We start from the raw sequence: 23280 nt of genomic DNA, 5'->3' as shown, positions 1-23280 counted from the left end.
CTTCTCATCATCCCAAAGAAAAGAAATACAAGATAGCAAATAGAGCAACCAAGGACAACAACTAAATAGCAAAGTATTGAGCCTTCTTTCTGAAAGTATATTAAGAGACAAATATGAAATAAAGTAAACACAAGTAAAAATGAAGAAACAAGCCTTTTCAGGCCTTATGGACTAAATTTCACAGTACCTAACTATATATGAATCTCTCCTTTTCTGGAACTAAATTATGGAATGGGAGGGCACATAAAATGGAGAAGAGAAGAATAACATAGAGAATATGTAAAATGTATTCTAATCAAGTCAAAGGTTAACAGAGAAGAAGAAATAATTCATGCAACAGGACCCACAAGAGCATAGATAAGGAGCAGGTGAGGTGAAGAAAAACTGAAAGAGAAAAGAAAGTAAAGAAATCCCAATTCCCTTCCTAAAAACAACAAACAAAAATCAAACCCAACAATATTAGAACAAATGGAAGAAAAGAGAAGCTAACTCTCATAACTTAAATATGGATTAAACAATCCAATAAAACTAAAAAGAGTGACAAATAGGATAAAAATCCCAAAATGAAGGAGTTATAAAAAACACATCTACAAAACCAATATATGCACAAAATATTTAGTAAAGTTGTGGGAATGGTGTTGTTGGGTTTTTTTTTTTCCTGTGCTTATCTTTGATTTCTTTCAATATTGAACCTTGCATCCTGGAATAAAGCTCTCTTGGTTATAATGAATAATATTTTGGATTGTGTTGGTATATTAGAGAGGATTTTGTTTTTACATTTTTGAGTCAATTTTTATTAGTGATAATGACCTATAGTTTCCTTTCTGTGTCGAATCTTTCTATATTTATTTGGATTATATTTGTCACATGAAAGGATTCTGTTAGCGTACTTTCTTTCTCAATTTCTGAAAATACTTTGGGAAGTGTGGGTATTAATTGCTCTTTAAAAGTTTGATGAATTCTCTGGAGAATCTATATATAAACTATATATCACTATAATTGGCTTGCTTCATAATCTATGTATTTCATTTTATTGTTTGCTAAAAAGGGAGAACATTCACCAGTTCAAAGTTTTTCTATAGCTATACTTATTTAGTAAATACCCTAAAAGTTAACTATGGCTAATATTAAATAGGGAGTGCACAAGTTGAGAGTTATTAAGCAGTAGTTCTAGCAGCTTAACTCTTTATGAGCTTTAAAGCTATCCCTAGAACTGTGAGAAGGAACCAAAAGTCTTTCGGGAATCTGGAAAGTAGCTCTTTTTATACAAATGTTTATTTTATCTTATTAAAAGTAATCTCCTTGTTGGGTTTTGGGTTTTTTTGTATTTGTATCCCTATTTTCTGTTGCATATCTGGCATATAGTAAATACTTAATGCTTGCCTGATTGATTTTTAATTTAAATAATGACCTAAACAACATACATTTAAATATATGCAAAATGGATGCGAGTTTTGGCAGGAAAACACTAGGAGGCCTCCTATGGAAAGTGACATTAGATGAACCTAAGAATTCTAGAAGGTCCCTTAGGAAGGGTACAACTGGCGTAGTTATTGGGAAGATTTTCCTGTATGAGAAACATTGTAAAGGCCAGTTTGGCTGAAGTATTTAGTGTGGGTGAAGACGAGTCCTGAACCCGGAAAAGTAGATTAGAGACCGATTGGAAAGGACTAAGAATGCCAGACTTAGGAAGATCAGTGACCCCTCCTGTCAGGCAGTGTCCTCATCCATAAAACTCGGTAATAATCGTACCCATCTTTCAGGGCTTTCCTAACACATGTAAATACTTAGCAAATTTTAAACGTCATATAAATGCTATTATTATGCCAAAGAATATCCTTGAAGTAAGAGGGATGTCCTTTAGGTTATTGACCAGGGGAGTGTCAAGGTTTATCGCAGCACTTTATGGTTTTGACGGTGTATATGATAAAGGACGGAACGGAGAGAGAAGGGTCAGGGAGGTTAAAGGGGAAGAGGTCAGCGGCGGTATTCTGGGCGAAAGCCACGGCCAAACAGAGGGTCTGGCGGGAGCGAAGCCGAGACCTGACGCTGAGTTGATCGTGCTGAGTCAGTGAGAGGTTTCAGGTTTCGGACCGGGGTGACATCTCCCCCAAAAACAGGTCCGTTTTAGCTGTAAAGTCTGAGAGGCAGCCTGCTGGACGGAGGCCAGAGCTTGGAGTTGTTTTAAAATCAAGTGGAGCTGGTACTGTCTCCGAGAAAGTGGCGAGAGAGAATGATCCCTGGCTAGAATTTTGGGATACAACGAGCCATATCTGCGGCTGATGACTGCGGTGCCCACTCCAGAGCCTGGGGGAGGTTACAAAGAAGGTCGCCAGAGGGAGGATAGCCGAAGGTCCGCAGTCTCCCGGCCGCCTTCCTCCAGGAGAGACCGCGCCGACCACGCCCAGAACCCGAGCACGTGGGCTGGGCTAGATGGAACCGCCTGCTGGAGGGGAGGGGGAAAACGGTGGAAGGAGGGAAGCGTCACGCGGAGGGAAAGGAAGTGAAGAGCTTGCAGGGAAGGGGCGTGGGGAGCTGCGCGCGCAGTTTTCCCAGCGGGCAGTGCGTGCTTTCTCTCCGGTTTGTTCGGTTCCTTGTGCGTTGTGATCCATAGTTACCATCTAGCTATGGCTCTCCACGTTCCCAAGCCCCCGGGCTTCGCCCAGATGCTGAAAGAAGGAGCTAAAGTAAGCGAATGAGAGAGGATTGGGCGGGGGGAATGTTGGCTTGGTACGGGCCGCTGTGGAGAAAGGGTAAAAAATAAGGCGAGCTAACGTGGGTGGGCCGTCCTCCAGGCCGGGCCGCTAGAAAGGAGAAGGTTCCAGAACTGAGAGGCGGAGACCCGAGCGGCCCATGCGCCGCGATCTCCGAGGCCGGGGCGCGCGGCTCCGGCCTGGTGCGGAGACTGAAAAGGGTGCTTGTGCGCCCCAGAACGTGATCACGTGTTGCGGGGGCACCACCCTGGGACATGCGTTAGCTCTTGGCTCTTTAATCTCTTGGAAGCAGCTCACCGTATCCCTAAGCCAGTTAATTTCCCAGCTGAAACTGTTTAGTAATGGAGTGGGAAGCCTTTGGGGATGATATTGTGAGGGAAAGAAGCGGCCTTTAAGTTAAGCACCTACTGCACTAACAGGTTCGTCTGTAGATTTAAAATAAGCATCACGTTATTGTCAAGGTGCTTATAGCCTTAAAGGACTTCTAGATCTATTAACCGTCATTCTGTACTAACACCAATAAGTGTGTGAGAGAAAAACAAAATGCTTTATTGGGAGGTTCCTGTGAGCAGGCTTCCTTTCAAGGATTGTGTGGAATGGAGATAGCGTGGGATGCCTGGCACTGTAGAGAGAGCGCTGTCTACACAGAGTCGGGACCGGGATATAAATCCCTCTTCTGGTGTTCAATACGTGTGAACTTTGATTTCGACTTAATTATTTTTAAAATGAAAGTGTTATAAATAGGTAGTCCTGGGTGTCCCTTCCAATTCTAATCTGTGATCCTGAAAAGCACGCTGACTTTAATAGCTTTTATGTCTGCTAGTATTTGGTGACACTAGCTAATTTATCCTCTTAACAATTCTATTATATTGGTGCAAATAATATTATCATCCCTATTTTTTTGTTGTTTTAAAAAAACAGGTTTAGACTTTTCCGTGGTTTTACCTATTACTCAAGACTTAAATCAAAGTCTTGCCTAATTCTAAATTTATTTAAATTTATTATTTTTGCTTCCCTTTCTCCCAGAAGATTAGAATTAGCCTAATCTTGTCAGATTGTGATCATGTTTCCAAGGCCAGGTCTGTCATGTAATTTCAGGGATATAGGTAAGAGATTTTTTTATTTTCAAAACATATGCCTGGATAATTTTTCAACATTAATCCTTGAAAAAAATCTTGTGTTCCAATTCTGGTAAAAGTTTTTTTTTTTTTTGTTTTTTTTTTTTAAATGATAACATTGTAATGTGTTCTCTCATTTTTACGGTTTTAACTGACTAGGCTTGCTAATGCTGAATTACATACCTGGATATGTAATTTCACCTGCAGAGCAAAAGAGTATTTTGAAAGAATTGAGGTTTTTTTGATTGGTGATAAAAAGCAGAGGCTAAATGGTTTGAGGAGTCTAGAGTCTTGCAAGTAGCATGGAGATATACTTATGGTCATAATTACGATAAAATAACTTATTATATCATTCCATCTAGTTCGTTATTAAATGCTTATTATGAGGGGCAATATGCAAACTATTGTGGTGAATAGAGAATATTGACTATCTTCAGCATCAAGAACACTTTGGGGCTAGGCCTTGACTGGCTTTGGCACCTGCCTTGCAATAAAGAGATTTAGAGAATTGATTGAGACCATGAGAGATTGTGACTTCCTCAGGGTCACAATCTGGAGAAATAGGAATTCCTTAGACCTTGAAGTAACTTGAAATTCTTGGAGAGTCCCTTTTTTTTTATATGTAATAAGATAATAATCTATAACATTGTTACTTTTAATATCCATCTCAGAAGAGAGTTGTCAAAATAAAGATAATGATATTTTTCATATTGTGAGGCTATTAGTATATACAACGGATTCTAGGGTTACAAAAATGAAAAAGAACAGAAGGCCAGTATTTTGGAGCAGCAGATGTGTTAATGTCAAAGTTGGCATTCAGTATCATTCAAAAAATTGTATCTGTTAACATAGAATGCCCCTGTATTCTGAAACAAAAAGTGAATTTCCTCCAAATCTTGGGGCAAGAGTTGAGAATCATCATAAAGGGAAGATTTTGGATCTCAAGATCCAAGATTTGGGACCTTTGAAATTGAAATGTGATAAATTAACAATTCATATTTCACTGCCTTTTGAGAAAGAGAAGCAGCATTTTTTGATGTCTAAACTGATCTATAATTCAAAAAAATTAGTATCTCTTGTGTTCCTGGTGCTCCTGAAGGATTTGATGGATGAGAGGGAAGGGGTAGGGAAAGGGCATGTTGCATAAAAATGAGTAAGATATACTTTTTATTAATGTCTTAATGATTACACTTATCAGCTGTATAATTTTGACTTTCTCTTTTAAGCATTTTTCAGGATTAGAGGAAGCTGTATATAGGAATATACAAGCATGTAAGGAGCTTGCCCAGACTACCCGTACAGCATATGGACCAAATGGTAATTCTAAATCTTATCATGGGTCACTAATAGTTACTGCCTGTTGTTTTAAGATTTACTTTACGGATTTTTGAAATTAGACTTTTGTTTTAAATTTGTAGCTCTGGAAAAAGTAATTTAAAAAATTTAAGACACTATTAAAGTATTTTATCTACCTGAGGATAGGAATCTAGAATTGAAAGAGTAGAGATCAATGTCACTAATTAAGAACATTTTTAGTAACTCTTGACCTTATTTTTTTGTTATGCAAGCTAAGATAGAAAAGCAAATGAGACAGAATCTTTGCCTTCAAAGATTCCATTCCACAATTTTCTGTAATGGAAAGATTGTGAATTTAAGAGATGTGATTTATTGGCTCTTCCCCCATCCTCAACCCCTGCAACTATGCTAAATGTGTGATTTTGGGGCAAATCATTCTATCTCTAGGCTTCAGTTTCCTCATCTCTGAAATGAAATGGATAGGTTTGACATTCTCTGAAGTGCTTTGTAGGCCACAAATTCTAGGAATTCCTAGTCTAAATACTTGGAATTCAGAGGTAGGAGAGGTCACTTTTACTTATGGTTGACCCAGAAGGTTTTATACAAGAGATATGGAATAAATTAGCCTTCAAAAGTTTTAGGATCTTGTATAGTATATAGAGTAAACAATTTTTTTTAAAAGCAATTAAATTGTAACAGGGGAAGACAGTACTTGTGGGGATGTTTTAGATTGTAACCTTAAGGGGATCTAGAAATAAGAATTGCTATGTTATTTTTAGGAATGAACAAAATGGTTATCAATCATCTGGAGAAGCTGTTTGTGACAAATGATGCAGCTACTATTTTAAGAGAGCTAGAAGTAAGTAATCAAGGATATATATTTTTTTTTTTTTTTGGTAGAATAATAAAAACTTGTCATATTCAAAAAATATCTTTTACTTCAGATTTTTATTATGGAGGATTTTCAGTTAATGTATGCAGAAAGAAAAATAGATTTTAGGAATTTATTTAAGCAAATTAGAAAATTACAAGGATTTCCTGAAATTCATTGCTATTTAGAAATATACACAACACACACACACACACACACACACATATATATACTATTTTACTAGTTAAATATACTGGAAATTAATATTTAGACTATAAATAATTCGTGTATGAAATTTCTTGTAAATAGAAATGAATATATATTAGCCAGATTATGACATTCAGTGGCCAATTCTTTGGATTAGTACATTAGGGCATGTGTACTGGATAGGCACTGCCTAACAGTGAGCTGGAAGCAGAATTGAATAAAAAAGAGAAAGCAATGAATTGCAGTTGGGGAAATATACGACACTTTCAAAAGTCTCAAACTATTTCTTGACACAATTTCTGTTTAAAATCAACAAATCATCTGATTAAACCATGATCTCTAAAGAAGAATTAACACAGCATATGATTCAAAGAGTGATATAGACTATGTAAATTGTAGCCCATTATCAACATGTATGCACAAGATGTGACATAAAACATATCATATGTATGATAAGAACAGCATATGACCTAAAGGGTCTTGGAAATGGTGAAAGGATTTGTGAAAGAAGGGATGACAGATACATTCCAGGTGCTGTTCATGAAATGTTAAGGCCCATAGCATTTTGATTTAGTTTTATTTGAAAGATTTGTGGGAGGGTCATGGTAGATATAAGTACAGAAACATGCTGCCACCATAGTTTCAGAACTGGTGTAGAAAAGCCAAGCCAATTTTGACATTGCAAAGCAGGACTGAATTTTTTTGGTTTTTCATCTGTCTTGGTTCATTTGTATGCTAACACAAATGTTACCATAGAGTTTTGTTCCAGTAATAACAGTAAAGCAATGCTTCAAAGTTTTCCTAACCTTTTGTTCATAGTTTGGGCTTTTTCTTCTTTATGTCTTAGGGTTATCATTCTGAACATAAATGATTGTTCTGTTGTATAATACAGTGACATGCTTGGACTTATGGATATAATTTGTATAAGGCTCTTTCCCTTAGTATGTGGGGACCCCCCCCCTTTTTTTTTTTTTTTTTTTTTTTTTTAATTTTGAAAATGGTCCAATTTTTTCTGTCTTTTGTCATTCCTGTCAGTGTTTTTCTTGAACAGCTTTGCTCTCTTCCATAGTTTTTGGTAGTAATGATGAATTTTTTTTTCCCCTAAAACAATTATCTTGTCTGTGTTAGGAATTAAATATTCAACCTTGCTCTAATTAATATAACTTCAATGAAATGTGCGCCTCCCCACCCCCTAATGTATAGCTAAGTTACGCATTTTGGAAATTTTGATAAATTTTAGGCAGAGTTTCAAAGAAAAAATTTTGAGTTTTTCAATTAAAATTTTTATCCCTCAATAGGTACAGCATCCTGCTGCAAAAATGATTGTAATGGCTTCTCACATGCAAGAGCAAGAGGTTGGAGATGGCACAAATTTTGTCCTTGTGTTTGCTGGAGCCCTTCTAGAGTTAGCTGAAGAACTGCTGAGAATTGGACTATCTGTTTCAGAGGCAAGTATATCATTTTGTAATTTGTTCTCATTTGAAATGTAATTAAAAACAAGATTAATAAGCATCTGTATACTTTTAAATCATTTCCTCTTTCATTTTGATGAGGACCTAAAATATTTATATATTATTTGTAACTAGTTTTAATGCAATATAGGCCATAAATGAAACTTCTGATTATCTGTATGTGCTGTTTTTATGTTGGGTTTTTTTTTTTTGTTTTTTTTAATTAGGAACTTATTCATCAACAAAAAATATTGTTTCTATAAAGATCAGAAAGATTTGCTTATGACACTGAATCTACATTGTATTTAAAGTGTCCATTAAGTTGAACATATAGCATTAGGGATTGTCCTTACTATATATGTTTACTTCTGAACTGCTTTCTGCTCTTGTCTATATATTTTTGTGTTTTTCGTTGATGTCTTTTTTTTTTTTTTTTTTTTTGGTTTGGTTGGTTGGTTGGGTTGGGTTGGGTTGGGTTTTTTGGCATCATTATCACTACTTTCCACAATATTTCCCTGTAATAAATAAATTTGTGTTATATTAATTATACATGAAACCGTATATCTCTCTGTACCTACTTTTCCTGGTGGTGGGAAATAAGCTTCATCATCAGTCTTTCAAAGTTGTGAATGTTTGTTTCATTGACAGAGCTCTTAAGTCTTAAAAATTATCATTTATGTTATATTCATTATAAACTACTGTAAATTATTCTTCTGGTTCTGCTCACTTCATTTAGCTGTTTTTACAGGTCTTCACAAGTTTTTCTGAATCCATTCTTTTCATTGGTTCTTACATTGTAATAATATTTCTATTCCCTTTCATTTTATAAACCATTATTATTCAGGGTTTCCCCAATTTGTGAGCACCTACTGTGTTTCCAGTTCTTTGTTATGACAAAAAGTGCTGTTATACAAATATTTTTGTATTTTGTAATTATAACACTCTTTTTATCTTTGGAGTATAAGCCCTAGTAGTGGTATTTGCTGGGACAAAGAGCAAATAAGAGTTTAGTGACTTTGAGGTATAATTAAAAATTGCTTTTCAGAATGTTTAGACCGATTCACAGATTCACTAGTATCAAATACATCAGCATGTTTATCTTCCAGTAGACTTTGACAATCGTCTTTTTCATTTTTTTATTTTTAATCATTACTAATCTGATAGATATGTGATGAAATTCATGTTGGTTTTTTTTTTTTTGGTTTTTTTTTTTTTTTTTTTTTTTTTTTTTTTTTTTTTTAATATATTTTTATTGTTAATGACTTGGAGTATTTTTTCCAAGAACTGTTTATTGGGGCAGCTAGAGGATTCAGTGGATAGAGCACTGGCCCTGGATTCAGGAGGACCTCAGTTCTAACCCTGGCTCAAATTAGCTCAGATAGCTGTGTGACCCAGGACAAGCCACTTAACCCCAATTGTCTCCCCCCAAAAACAAAAACAAAATTATTTATTAATTTTCTTTGACTATAGGAGAATGATTCTTTTTCTTCACAGCTTCTACCTTTATCTGATAATTAATACAGCAAAATTATGATTTTATTGATTTTGTTTGTACAAAAGCCTTTCAAATTTATGTAATCAACATTTTCCAATTTATCTTCTCTTTGATCAAAGATTCTTCCCTTATCCTTAATAGGGAAAGCTATCTTCTTCCTTATGCCTCTAATACGTTCTTGATGTAATCTTTTGCATTTAGAGAATGTTGTAGTGTATGCTGTAATATGGTTTAAACCTAATTTCTGCCCACCTACTTTTCAGTTTTTCTTGAATAATGAGGCTTGACCCTAGTTGATACCATTGGATTTATTGAACATTATGCTATAGTCCAACCTCAGCTGGACCATCAGTACATCAAAGCAGTCTTTTTGTTTCTCCCTGAAAGATTCCCTATTTCGTTCCCCATAGAAACTATTACTTTTTCATCCATAAGATCCTAAACCACTATTTACTCTACTTGCCCTCAGTTATGGTCTTTATATCTCTAACTGAAAAAGAAAAACAACCAGGAAGCACTAAATATGATCTACTCCCTCTTCACCCATTCTCAAAACATCTCAAAACTCATCTTTTCCCCAATATCTGAAAAATTGTTTTTCCCCCCAGTTCCATCTCCTGGATTAAGTATTTGTTTGCTTAACCTCCTTCCCCAAACTATTTTGTGTATATATGCTTTTACTCATTTTGTATTTCCCATGAAATTTAAGCTTCCCGCAAGTAAGGATCTCTACTTATCTTTAACAGAGTAGGCACTTAATTAATATTTGGTTGAATAAAATAAATTAGGTATATAACTCCAATTTTTATAAACTATTTGTAAGAATCATGAAAGATAATGCAAGAATGTAATTTTTTTGCATTTTTAAATCAAATAATGTGATAATCCCACATCATCTAGATGGAAGAAAAAAATCAGGTTAGAGGAAAAATTTTGTCAGTGAATATGAATACAAAAATATTGAATAAAATGTTTAGCAAGGAAGAGATAAATATTAAGAAAATTACAAATCATGAATATGTTATAAGAAGAATATAAGATTACTTTTAATATTAGAAAAAATTGTAAATATGACTTAATAACAACAATAAAAAATCATGTTATCAATAGATGAAGAAAAATCTTGTAAGAAGATAATTACAAAAGGTAATGGATTTTCTTTTATAACAGTAAATAATAGCTATGTAAAACCAACAATCAGAATTACCTGCAATGGAGAAACAGGGATTTTAAATTAAATTTAAATCAGAGTTGAAGGAAGACTATTTTTCTCCTTTTCCTATCCTTTTTAGGCAAACTTCTCTTTCTCATTTCCTTTATATATATATATGTATGTATTTGTATATTTTCTTTTGCTAAGGCAATTGAGGTTAAGTGACTTGTCCAGTGTCACACCCAGGAAGTGTTAAGTGTCTGAGCCAAGATTTGAACTCAGGTCCTCCTAACTACAGGGCTGGTGCTCTATCCACTATAATAACTAGTTGCCCCAAGACACTTATTTTTGGTGGTAGATGAATTACATTTCTTTAAGTCTTAAGACTTTTTTCTATTATTTACTTTTGTTTCATTGAGGCTTGAGTTCTAATCTGCTTTTTAGATTGTTGACTATAAGGTTTTTCATCTTTTATTCTAAGCTATTTAATCTCCTTCCAATTTTGTCCTCTGAATTTTTTTTTTTTCTACATTTCTTTCTGGTACTTTTTTGTCAAGCCATTGTCTTCTTTGAGCTTGTATATAAATTTGTTTTGGAATTGTTGACTATTTTTCAGTTTGCCTCTCTGGTGTTCATTTTAATTCATAGTGTTTATTTATTAAACATTGTCTTTTGTTTACTAATTTAGCCTCAATTTGTTGATTGGAAATAAACACTTGGGTCATATTCCACTCCTTCTCTTCCTCATGGATTGTGTGGGTAGACCTTGGTGGGCCTTTTCTCCTCTGGTCTAGATGCCATTGCCTCTACTGTTGTAACTACATGGCCCAGTCTCCTTGTTCCCATCCCACCCCCCCAAAAAAAATCTATAGGCATACTTAATTTTTTGCTTAATCTCCTGGTGATTTGATTCAGGTTTTAGCCTTGGTTCCTTCTTGCTCAATCTAGAATCTTGATTTGGTTTTATCTCCTGCTGTGGGTTTAAGAATCACTAGATGTTTTCATTTGTCTCACTGGCAGACCTTCTCCAAGCTCCTAGTCCATGTTTAATAAAATCATACTTATACCTGAAGGAAGTCCTTATCTACAGTTCTTCTGCTCTGGGCTTCAGCACAAACATTTTATGAAATGATATAGCACTCTACAACATATTAGAACATTAAAATAACAACCAGTCAAAGTAACCATTTAAAATCATAGGTTTATTTATTGTTTGGAAAAGTAATTCTTCTTTTATATTTTAGGTCATTGAAGGTTATGAAATAGCTTGTAGAAAAGCCCATGAAATTCTTCCTGATTTGGTTTGTTGTTCTGCAAAAAATCTTCGAGATGTTGATGAAGTAGCATCTCTGCTTCAGACTTCCATTATGAGCAAGCAGTATGGAAGCGAAGTCTTTTTGGCAAAGCTTATTTCCCAGGCATGTGGTGAGTAAAATTTTCACTAATTCACACAGCCCTTTTCCTCCCAAAAGTTCAGTATGTTATAGTCTGGTTTAATAGTAAGGTAGTGATTTCAAGAAACTTGAAAATATTAGTGGAATAAATATACATGTGGGCATGCACATTCTTGTGTGCATGTGTGTGGTCCTGAACTGAAAGGAGGGAAAAGCAAATGATAATGTCAGATGGAAGATACAGGAACAAGAATTTTCTTTTTTCTCAGTCTTAATTCTCTCATGTATCTCTCGTGTTAGCATTTCACTTCATTAAGAATCTCTTTATATTATTAGCCCAGTATGGTATCAGTAGGGATCATTGAATCAGGATCCCTGTGGGGGCCGTATAGTGACTTAGTTTTAATCTGGTTTAGGCTACTTGTTTGACATCCATGGTCTAAACAATCTAGTAAGCCAATAGAACTAAAAAATGGGGGTAATGTTAGTTTTATATTCCTTTTCTTGTTTTAACCAGGAAAAAGCCTCTATGGAGGTATAGTTAATTATCTTTTAATAAAATCACATAAAGAGAAGCTATTTCAAGAATATTTTCCCTCAGTGGGGAAGGGAGACGGGGGAGATGCCCAATTCAAGGTCTTTTCTATTCTGTTTGTAAATTCTTAGCATTTCTATTTTATTTTAGTTTTGCTTACTCTGAAATAAACCCATATCTTAGTGTGGATGTTGATGGCATTTTGTAGTTTTCAGTGTAGATATAACTCTAAAGTCTTCATTCACTCCCTTCTGTCCTACATACTGCTATTAAAGTAATTTTACTTAAGCCCAGATCTGACCATATGGCTGTCCTAAGAAGGCAATTAATTCTAGTGACTGTTGCCTTTAGTATCAAACTTAATAGATCCTTCTTCCCCTTCTTTTGCCCCCTTTTTAAACTCTTTCACAACCTGCCCCAACCTATTTTTTCAGCCTGATTGGACATTATTCTTTTTCCTGCACTCTGATCTAGCCAAACTTGCCTTCTCTCTGCAATTCATATGCGATACTCTAATCTTCTGTCTCCATGCTTTTATACTAAATCCCTCACTCCATTCTCTCATACTTGGAATGTATTTCCTCCTTGTTTCTGCCCCAGAGAGCAGCAGCTCTTCCTTTAAGACACATCCTCTGCATGAAGCCTTTTCTTATTCCCCCTCCTTCGGGTTGCTTTGCGCCTTCTCTCCCAAACTCCACCTTGTATATATGTGCATTTATTTATTTTATTTTTATGCTTTATTTATTATGTGTGTACTTGTCTTCCTCTTGAGAATTTAAGTTCGCTGTAAGGGTTGTTTTACTCTTTGAACTTATATCTCCAGCATGCCTGACACAGAGTAAGGTACTTAATAAATACTTATTGATTGATTGATTTTGACTGGTAATATTATTTCTTCAACAGTATCTATTTTTCCTGATTCTGGTCACTTCAATGTTGATAACATCAGAGTATGTAAAATTTTGGTAAGTTATAAAAATCATTTGCTTAATTTTAATTTTAACAAAACATTTTGTTAAATTTTATCTTTAACTTTGGACATTGGAAAACCAAACTTATTTAACTTTTAAAAAACCAAAATAGTCTTTATATAACTAATTTTGAGATTTATTTAGAAATTCTTCACCTGAGATTATAATAAACTGAATAGCATAGTATAGGAGTACCACTGATGGATATTAGCATGGTGCCTTTGTTCAAGTCCCATTACTACTAATATTTGGTTGGTTTTTGTTTTGTTTTGTTTTTAATTTGTGAAATAGTCGCTAATGTTTCTCTCTCCTTCCTCTTCTTCACCCTTCCCAGAGCACAGGCAATTTGATATAGGTTAAATATGTGCGGTTCTTTTAAACATATTTCCATATTTGTTATGTTGTGCAAGAAAGGGGAAAATCCATGAAAAAGAGGGGGGGGAAACAGAGGTGGAAACTATGCTTCAGTTCACATTTAGTCTCCATAGTTCTCTAGATTTGGAGGCTCTTTCCATCACAAATCTATTGGAATTACTTTGAAAATCACACATTGTTGAAAAGAGACAAGTCCATCAATTGCATAATCTTGTTACTGTGTACAACATTCTCTTGGTTCTGCTCGCTTCACTTAACATCAGTTCCTGCAAGCCTTACCAGGCTTTTCGAAAATCATCCTATTGATAATTTCTTAAAGAACAATAATATTCCATTACATTCATATACCATAACTTATTCTGCCATTCTCCAATTGATGGGCATCCATTTGGTTTCCAGTTTCTAGCTACTACAAAAAGTGCTTCTACAAATATTTTTGCACATGTCCTCTTTTATAATCTTTTTAGGATATAAGCCCAATAGTAACATTGATGAATCATAAGGTATGCAGTTTTACAACCCTTTGAACTGTATTTGAGCATATTTCCAAATTGTTCTCCAGAATGGCTGGATCATTTCACAACACTTCCAATGTTATAGTATTGTCCTAGGTCTCCTATATTCCCTCCCATAGTCCTAGTCTTGTCATCTTAGCCAATCTGAGAAGTGTGAAGTGGTACCTCAGAGTTAACATTTGGCTTTTTAGGTTGTAGGAATTCTATCCTTTAATTCAAAATGTGATAATTTTATATCTTTATATTTGGGGATGACCCTAAATTTGATGATTTTAATTAATTTTTTTAAATGCAGGCACTAAAACCATGGGTTTTTAAAAGTTATTTTTAGTAATGTTTAGACTACAGCAAATAAATTTATAAGCTGATCCAGAAGGGAGTTGAAGTTGGTAGATTTTACTCACTATAATAAAATAGTACTTGTTGATTGTGCGTTGAGTTTTATTGTAATGCTAATCATATATAGGGATAGATGCCTGGGTTCTTAAAGGCCATGCCAATTAATTGATTGTAAATTTGGATAGTTTTCCCTATTGAAGTATTTTATTTGAAGTATGGATTTGGCAGGTGTTTATATATGATATTTTAGGATTAGACTAGCTAAATTCACAGTTTTTATTACCAGATTGACTACAGAATAATAAGTTGTTTTTCTTTAAAATAGTAGCTCTTCTGGGTAACAGAAGAATTATGATCTGTATCTTTAAGAGAAGAGTACCATGCCAATTTAATTCAAATTTATGGAATTATACTGAAGTTTAACAAATTCAATGCCTTGGAACTGCTTTGTTTTGGGAAGGAAAGTATTTTGATTATTTAATTCATTTGAGTCTTAGCTAATTCTGTTTTTCTCTGTTAATTTTTTTTTTTTTTAATACATTTAGTGGTCAAAGGATGTGAACAGACAATTTTCAGATGAAGAAATTTAAAGCATTTCTAGTCATATGGAAATGTGCTTTGAGAAACCACTACACACTTCTCAGATTGGCTAAAATGAGAGAAAAAGATAATGATGAATGTTGGAGGGGATGTGGGAAAACTGGGATACTAATACATTGTTGGTGGGATTGTGAATGGATCCAACCATTCTGGAGAGCAATTTGGGAACTATGTTCAAAAGTTAACAAACTGCATACCCTTTGATCCAGCAGAGTTTCTACTGGGCTTATATCCCAAACAAATCTAAAAAGGAGGGAAAGGGACCCACATGTGCAAAAATGTTTGTGACAGCCCTTTTTGCAGTAGCAAGAAACTAGAAACTGAGTGGATGCCCACTACCTGGAAAATGGCTGGATAAATTATGGCATATGAATGTTATAGAATGTTATTGTTCTATAAGAAATGATCAGGAGGATGATTTCAGAAAGGCCCGGAGAGACTTACATGAACTGATGCTGAGTGAAATGAGCAGGACCAGGAGATCATTGTATACCTCAACAACAATACTATATGATGATCAATTCTGATGGACATGGCCCTCTTCAACAATGAAATAAACCAAATCAGTTCCAATAGAGCAGTAATGAACTGAACCAGCTAAATCCAGCGAAAGAACTCTGAGAGATGACTGTGACCCACTACATAGAATTCCTAATCCCTCTATTTTTGTCCGCCTGCATTTTTTATTTCCTTCATAGGCTAATTATACACTATTTCAAAGTCTGATTCTTTTTGCTCAGCAAAATAACTGTGTGGACATGTATACATATTTTAGTATTTAACATACTTTAACATATTTAACGTGTATTAGTCAGTTTGCCATCTGAGGGAAGGGGTGGGGGGAAGGAGGGGAAAAGTTGGAACAAAAAGTTTTGCACTTGTCAATGCTGAAAATTTACCCATGCATATATCTTGTAAATAAAAAGCTATAATTTAAAAAAAAAATTAAATAAAGCTATTGGACATCAAAAAAAAAAAAAAAAAGAAACCATCAGGAAGATGATTTCTTACATGAATTGATGCTAAGTGAAAGGAGCAGAACTAGGGGATCATTGTACACGACAACAAGAAGATTATATGATTGATCAATTCTGATGGACGTGACTCTTTTCAACAATAAGATGATTTCAGCCCAGTTCCAATGATCTTGTGGTGAAGAGAGCTATCTATATCCAGAGAGAGGACTGTGGGAATGGAGGGTGATTCACAACATAGTATTTTTACTCTTTTTGTTATTTGCTTGAATTTTATTTTCTTTCTCATTTTTTTTTCTTTTTGATCTGATTTTTCTTGTGAACATGATAATTGTATAAATATGTATACATATATTGGATTTAACATATATTTTAAAATGTTTAACATATATTGGATTACTTGCCATCTGGGGAAGGAGTGGGGGGAAAAAAGGGGGAAATTTGGAACACAAGGTTTTGCAATGTTGTTGCAAATTCTATTGGAATAATTATCCATGCATATGTTTTAAAAATAAGAAGCTTTAATTAATTGAATAACATTAAAAATACATTTAGATATGTGCCTTCTCAGGATATTATTTTCTTTCACAGGGCTCTGGCATTTATTCTTCATCAGTATTGCATGGTATGGTTTTTAAGAAAGAAACTGAAGGTGATATAACGTCAGTGAAAGATGCTAAAATAGCTGTGTATTCTTGTCCTTTTGATGGCATGATAACTGAAACTAAGGTAGGTAGATTTTAACTTAGGAATTAGTGGTCTCAAAGATTGTTGAGATATGCATTCACTTTTCTTTCTAAAGTCATAGCCAGAATATTGATTTCCAAAAAAAGGGGGGGGGGTTTGCATTCTTAGAGGCAGCTAGGTTTCATACTCTTGAATCTGGGGCCAAGATAACCTGAATTCAAATTCTGCCTGAGGCAATTTGTGACCCTGGTCAAGTCACTTAATCTTGGTGACCTGGTTTCTTATCTTTAAAATAAGGATAATTAGAATCACAGTATTACTGTGGGAATCAAATGAAATAATATTTGAAAATTTCTGTGTGCATAGTGTATGCTTAGTAAATTATTTATTTCCTTCCTTGTAAAAAAGAAAATTATGTTTAGATTGCAATCTTGAGAACATAGGAAACACTTTTGTTTCTTATGGGAACATGACATATAATTTAACTTTTGATTGGTTTTGTGTGAGTAACATTTCTTTAAAAAGTATAGTGTGGGGGCTACTAGGTGGTGCAGTGGATAGAGCACCAGCCCTGTAGTCAGGAGGATCTGTGTTCAAATCTGTCCTCAGACACTTAACACTTCCTAGCTATGTGACCCTGTGCAAATCACTTAACCCCAAATGCTTTGCAAAAACAAATTTTTAAAAACCCACAAATTCTTTTCCTTTAAATATAGTAGGATATTTGTTTTTTAAAAAAGAGTAGTGTACAGTAATATAAAATATAGCTATACAAAATGACAGTATACATCTTAATAAAAGATTTGTAAACTTGGAGGGCCAGGCTGCATACTTACACTCACTACCACTACTGCAAAGTTTCAACAGTACTCTTGGATTTCCTCACAGGGTTTTTAAGAGTTCTGTGATCTTGAGAATCTGTAAAGCCCATTTAAAAATTATTTAGCTTATTGAGATTGAAGTTTGAGTTGAGGAACACAAAAAGGGTTTTTTTTTGGTGCAATTTTTTTTTTCTTGTATTATGACAGAACCAGAGGAGAAAAAGAAGTCATGTTTTCAGAATGCACAAATAAGAAATTACTTGTAAAAGAAAATATTTGAAAAGGTTTTTTATAATTGAATAAATGAAATTTTATCTTGACAGGGAACAGTACTGATAAAGACGGCAGAAGAACTAATGAATTTTAGCAAAGGAGAAGAAAATCTTATGGATTCACAAGTTAAAGCTATTGCTGATGCTGGTGCAAATGTAATAGTTACAGGTGGCAAAGTTGCAGATATGGCTCTTCATTATGCCAACAAATACAATATAATGTTGGTCAGGTAAGAATTGAATGCCATTTTATACTTTTAAGAAAGGTCGATTGCATATTACTTTAATTTAAAAAGCATATTTTGGAATGTGTATGAAGAAACCAGCTATCACTCACTGATTGTCAATGTTCTTCCATAAATCCTACACAGAAGATTTATACAACAAATTTGAAATCTCTAGAATAGTGGTTTTCAGACTTCTGAGTCTCAGGATCACTTTATGCTCTTAAAAATTGAGCCTTCCCTCCCTAATGAATTTTTGTTAATTATATGGGTTAGATCTATTAATATTTACTATATTAGAAATTAGAATGTCTTGGTATTATCATAAAGTTATTTTTTACTTTGTAGACCCCCTGAAATTTCTAAGTCAGGGATCCTTCTTACGATCTTCAAACCATCCCTCCCAGTTTTTGAGAGCTGCTGAAAAAGAATCCCATGGGTACCAGCATGATTTGGGTGGTCATCTTATCCCCACTTGGTTCCATAAACACCCTTCACTCCATTTTCTGATCATGAATTTCCTTGGTGTTTTGTTTAATATTTTTTCTTACACACAAGCCATTGTGATATGAGTAGCCAATTTATACCTTTTGAGTCACTTGGAGTTTTAACACTCCATGATTTGTGTCATATAGTGTAATCTGAAGAATACTGGTGATATTTGGGATTGTCTCTTATCAGGTAACAGAGATTTTTAAAGGGATATAGAATTTGCCAAATGTAATCATTCATTTTGAGGCCAACTAATTGTCCACCCTTCCTTACCATGAGTCTACATACAAATCCCATGGCGCAGAACAGAAACCTGGCTGCTCACACCTCTTGGATGAGATGGGAATTTTCCATTCTAATTCTCCTATTTGTGATGGTGGACCACCAGTCCCTACCATCTAAATTGACAGAGTGTCTTAAGGTTTTCTGATCACTCATCTGAACTATCAATACACTATACTTTTGGGCTTTTGACATCCATTTTATTTCAGTATCCTTGGAATTTTCAGGCCACCTTATCTGCCCTGAAACTGAACTCTATAGTATACTTTGCCTCCTATCACATCATAATGCATTATTGCTTTTTCATATATTTTCATATATTCATCTGCAGTATCTTTTAAAGCTATGGAATGATTCAGTAGATTTCCTCTCATGGACAATAGGCAATCTGCCAAAAAAAAAAATTTTTTTTTTTTTTTTTTTTTTTTCCCAAAAATTGTGATCTAAAAGGTACCACATATATATGTGACAAGAAATGGGCTAGTGAATGAAATAATCATTACTAATTAATTTTCACATTACATTGCAATCTTTTGAACAGCAGTGAATTTTAGGAAATCCTTAGAATTTTTCAGATGACTTGTAGTTTTATAAAATGGAACTCTGTTTAGCTGTGTCAACAGGAAATCCTCCGTAATGCTAATTAAAAAAGCAGTCTCAATTAAAAAGATTTAAGTTAGACTAAAATATTATCAAATAATTAAAAAAGACAAACAACCCTCAAACTTACCCACCTCCAACCTTCACTTACCCACCCCACCCCCCAAAAAACTAAACATTTTCAAGCTCATGGGCTACATAAAACATAAGCAGCTAGCTGGATTAGGCAGTAGGTCAACAGGTAAAGCTAAAAGTGTCAAGGCTATTCTGGGACTATTTGTTTTCCTTGTTAAACTTAATAGGAAACTGTGATGTTTGTTAATATCCTTCCTTTCATTTTTTTTCTGCTTTTTTGAATGGAATTGTAATTCCATGCAGTATCTTCTTACATTTATTCTAATTTGATACTGATTTTGATCTTTGCTCTAATATGTTGATAGGTTTTACACAGACTAGTGGTTTGGAAACAGTTCCCCCACTGATTGCCAATTGTTTCATGTCAGTTGTTGCTTTATCTTTACTCATAGAATCAATGAAAATGAATCAAAAAGAAGTAAAGCTGCAGCCAAACAGGGGTCTTCCCTTGGAAGGCAAATAATCCATAAGAAAAAATATAAGAAAAAGTGGGATTACTATATTCCTAAGCAATGTCTTTTAGTGGAGCCTAAAATTAAATTTTTGGCTGCCATATCACTGTCATTTCATATATTGAAATGCTGAAAATGACCAGATCTTTTTTAGACAATCAGTTCTAAAACCTCATCTCTGCTTTCTTGTATTTTGAAAACCATATAAAACTTTACATTTAATCCTATTAAGTTTTATCTGTGTGCTAGTCCATAAAAAGCTTTTTTTGTTTCTATTTCATTATCTCTCCTCAGCTTTATGTAGTGCATGAATATTATTGGTAGAGTTCAATATATGACATGGTTGTCGGAACCAAGATCTTAATGTTAGATTTTCATTGATGTTTAGACTTTGGCAACTCGATTAAGCACCTCTTTAAAGATAGAATTTAATATGATGGATTGAGAAATTCTGTGATTTACATCTTTGGTGTTTACACATTCCCCTTTCCCAATGGTTTTGATGCACAGAAGAATATGTCCTTCCATATAGAGAGCAAAGAAGGCCCCCCCCTTTAAACATGAGTTTTTTTCTTTTACACTGAATTTTACTTTTATTTACTGTGGAATGACCACCTCAGGAGGAAAAACAATTCTAGAGCACTAGACCAAGGATTAGAAGACCTAGGTTTGCATCCCAACTATTATTGTACTTCTGAGCTTCTGGCAAGTCACTAATTTTTCATATGCAAAGTAGGGAATAATAATTTGTACTGCTTGTGAGGATTTTTTTATGCCTTTGAGAATGAGCATGTCCTGACTAGAAAGCATATGTACAGTTCTCTTTTCATTGGATTGTACATAGATTGGAAACTAAAAGATACCTTGGACGTCATTCCAACATGCTTCCTCTTCTCCATTTTATAGATTAGGAAATTTTAAAATGAGTTTATGATTTATCTAAGGTCATACAGATAGTATACCTGGAATTTGAAAGTGGATTCTTTCTTTGATTCCAAAATCAGTTTTTTAACCCTCCTCTCTAAATCTGGAAGATTTTTTAAATAAATAATATAAACTGAAGGATACCAGAAAATTCTGTCATAAGGCAGAATGTTTCATTGCAAAATATTTTAGAGGTGATTTGTGGTAAGATAATTGTATTTACATGTGCAGTCTACATGACTGCTGCTTTGTGTATAGTAACCCAGTGGATTACAAGTTTGTTTTTTTTATAAAAGGTTGAATTCTAAATGGGATCTCAGAAGACTATGTAAAACTGTTGGTGCTATTGCTCTTCCTAGACTGGTAAGCAAGTTGAATTAAGTTCATGTTTGGAATATTTTTATTACTTTGATTATATTAGTTAAATTATTTTTCCAGACTGCCCCTGTACTTGAAGAAATGGGCCATTGTGACAGTGTCTATTTATCAGAAGTTGGAGACACACAAGTGGTTGTTTTTAAGCATGGTATGCTTTCAAGAATAATTCTTTATGTTGACAGTGTTTTCTCTTTGCCTTAAAAACAAGAATATAAAACATCCCTCCCCCTTTCATTTCTTACAGAAAAGGAAGATGGTGCCATTTCTACTATCGTACTTCGAGGTTCCACAGATAACCTAATGGATGACATAGAAAGAGCAGTAGATGATGGTGTTAATACTTTCAAAGTTCTCACAAGGGTATGTGGGGGCTCGGGGAAAAAAACTTGCTTGGTGTGAGATTTAAGGGAACTTTTTTATCCACAAATATTTTGTATGTCTTGATATGTCTAAAAATCTATAATCTTCTGAAGTAAATATACTTTTCTTTCCTACTCTCTTTTTCCAATCATACTCCCACCACAATAGGTTTTCAAGCTCTCTTTTAATTAGACAATATATCAGTGTTCGAGCACTGTAAAAAAGATTTTTGATTTTATTCCAAAGAAACTGTTTTTGAACTCTGAGTATGATTTTGATTGTAGGATAAACGTCTTGTGCCTGGAGGTGGAGCAACAGAAATTGAATTGGCCAAACAAATCACATCTTATGGAGAGGTATGCCAATTTTTCATTGCTTTGAGAAATGTGTTCATTTCCACTTAGGTCAAAATTAAAGTATTAAAAACATTTTATTTTGTTTTAGACATGTCCTGGACTTGAACAATATGCCATCAAGAAATTTGCAGAAGCATTTGAATCTATTCCCCGGGCATTGGCAGAAAATTCTGGAGTTAAGGCTAATGAAGTGATCTCTAAACTTTATGCAGTACATCAAGAAGGAAACAAAAATGTTGGATTAGATATTGAGGTTAGAGAATACCTACTATCTTTTAAGTGTATAATTGTTACAAGCTTTCTTTTAGCATTCCTGTAATGAAGCTTTAGTAATATAAAAGTTTTGTGTTTTTTTTGGCAGGCTGAAACTGCTGCAGTAAAGGATATGTTGGAAGCTGGCATTCTAGATACTTATCTTGGAAAATACTGGGCTATCAAGTTGGCTACTAATGCTGCAGTTACTGTACTCAGAGTTGATCAGGTATGTTGGAAAAGTAAAATTATTATTGAAAAACTAAATTTTCTAAATTAAATTATGTTTTCTTTCTAAATGTCACAAATGTTTCCTGTATAACTATTAAGTACTCAAATTATATCAAGTTATATCTAGTATACTGAAACACCTTACAGTCAAAATCTGTAATCTAGAATAAAATCTAGACAAAAACTTCTGTCGGATGGGATTTGTGGATGGGATTAAGGTTAAGGAGCATAAAATTTTGAATGCATATATATATATATATAGTAGGTTTTACTCCAAAATAAAGCTGGGATAAAAAGACTGAACTTGCCAGGTTAGTAATTTGTGGTAATATAAAATTGGGGGAGGAAATAAACATCTCACTTATTCTTACATGCAATTAATTTTTAATATTTATACAACGTATATTGGATGACTTTATTAAAAAAATTTTTTTTCTTCTTCTTTAAAAGATAATCATGGCACGACCAGCTGGTGGACCAAAACCTCCAACAGGAAAAAAGGATTGGGATGATGATCAAAATGACTGAACAGGTTAACTATAACTATAAACATCTCAAGTTAAAAGATCCTGTTTGTATTCCATGGTGATAAATAAATGCTATCAAATTTTTATGGCCAATATTGTTTCACATTTGCTTTTTTATGGGAGAGTGGTCTTCCCAATTTTAATTGCAATGCATATCAGTTTTCCAGTGGATTGAGGATTTTGCTACATTAAAAATTTTCATGTGTTTACAGATTACAGAACTGATACCAAAAAAAAACTGTCTCAAACTCTACTATACTAAAATGACAGAAATGTGAG

The 23280-nt window shown here is 34.1% G+C and overlaps 1 protein-coding gene across 8 annotated transcripts; it reads left to right on the top strand.

Annotated features, from left to right (window-relative positions):
- Positions 1-2500: 2500 nt before the first annotated feature.
- CCT8 (chaperonin containing TCP1 subunit 8) lies at positions 2501-23094 on the top strand. Of its 8 annotated transcripts, none has more exons than XM_074300619.1 (15): positions 2501-2687; positions 5059-5149; positions 5908-5987; positions 7505-7654; positions 11550-11730; positions 13138-13199; positions 16600-16737; positions 17840-18018; positions 21194-21260; positions 21336-21423; positions 21520-21635; positions 21920-21991; positions 22080-22244; positions 22353-22472; positions 22925-23094. In XM_074300619.1, the coding sequence occupies exons 1-15, from the start codon at positions 2628-2630 to the stop codon at positions 23000-23002; spliced, it is 1647 nt and encodes a 548-aa protein (XP_074156720.1). In that variant the 5' UTR covers positions 2501-2627; the 3' UTR covers positions 23003-23094. The 8 variants fall into 8 exon arrangements, 7 of the variants coding, with proteins under 7 accessions (XP_074156720.1, XP_074156723.1, XP_074156726.1 ...); XR_012488004.1 differs by having other exon boundaries at positions 2509-2687; positions 22080-22270; positions 22333-22472; XM_074300622.1 differs by having other exon boundaries at positions 2530-2687; positions 5059-5171; positions 5881-5987.
- The last annotated feature ends 186 nt before the right edge of the window (positions 23095-23280 follow it).

The sequence above is a fragment of the Sminthopsis crassicaudata genome, chromosome 3 (assembly GCF_048593235.1).
Source record: "Sminthopsis crassicaudata isolate SCR6 chromosome 3, ASM4859323v1, whole genome shotgun sequence".
Lineage (NCBI taxonomy): Eukaryota > Metazoa > Chordata > Mammalia > Dasyuromorphia > Dasyuridae > Sminthopsis > Sminthopsis crassicaudata.
This window is presented reverse-complemented; position numbering and strand designations above follow the sequence as displayed.

What these genes read in the sequence shown, in the direction of transcription:
- CCT8 (XM_074300619.1), top strand. Translation starts at nt 2,628, where the DNA reads ATGGCTCTCCACGTTCCCAAGCCCCCGGGCTTCGCCCAGATGCTGAAA. An exon ending in TGCTGAAAGAAGGAGCTAAA is followed by an intron (nt 2,688 to 5,058) that starts GTAAGCGAATGA and finishes TTCTCTTTTAAG; the next exon opens with CATTTTTCAGGATTAGAGGA. An exon ending in TTGGACTATCTGTTTCAGAG is followed by an intron (nt 7,655 to 11,549) that starts GCAAGTATATCA and finishes TTTATATTTTAG; the next exon opens with GTCATTGAAGGTTATGAAAT.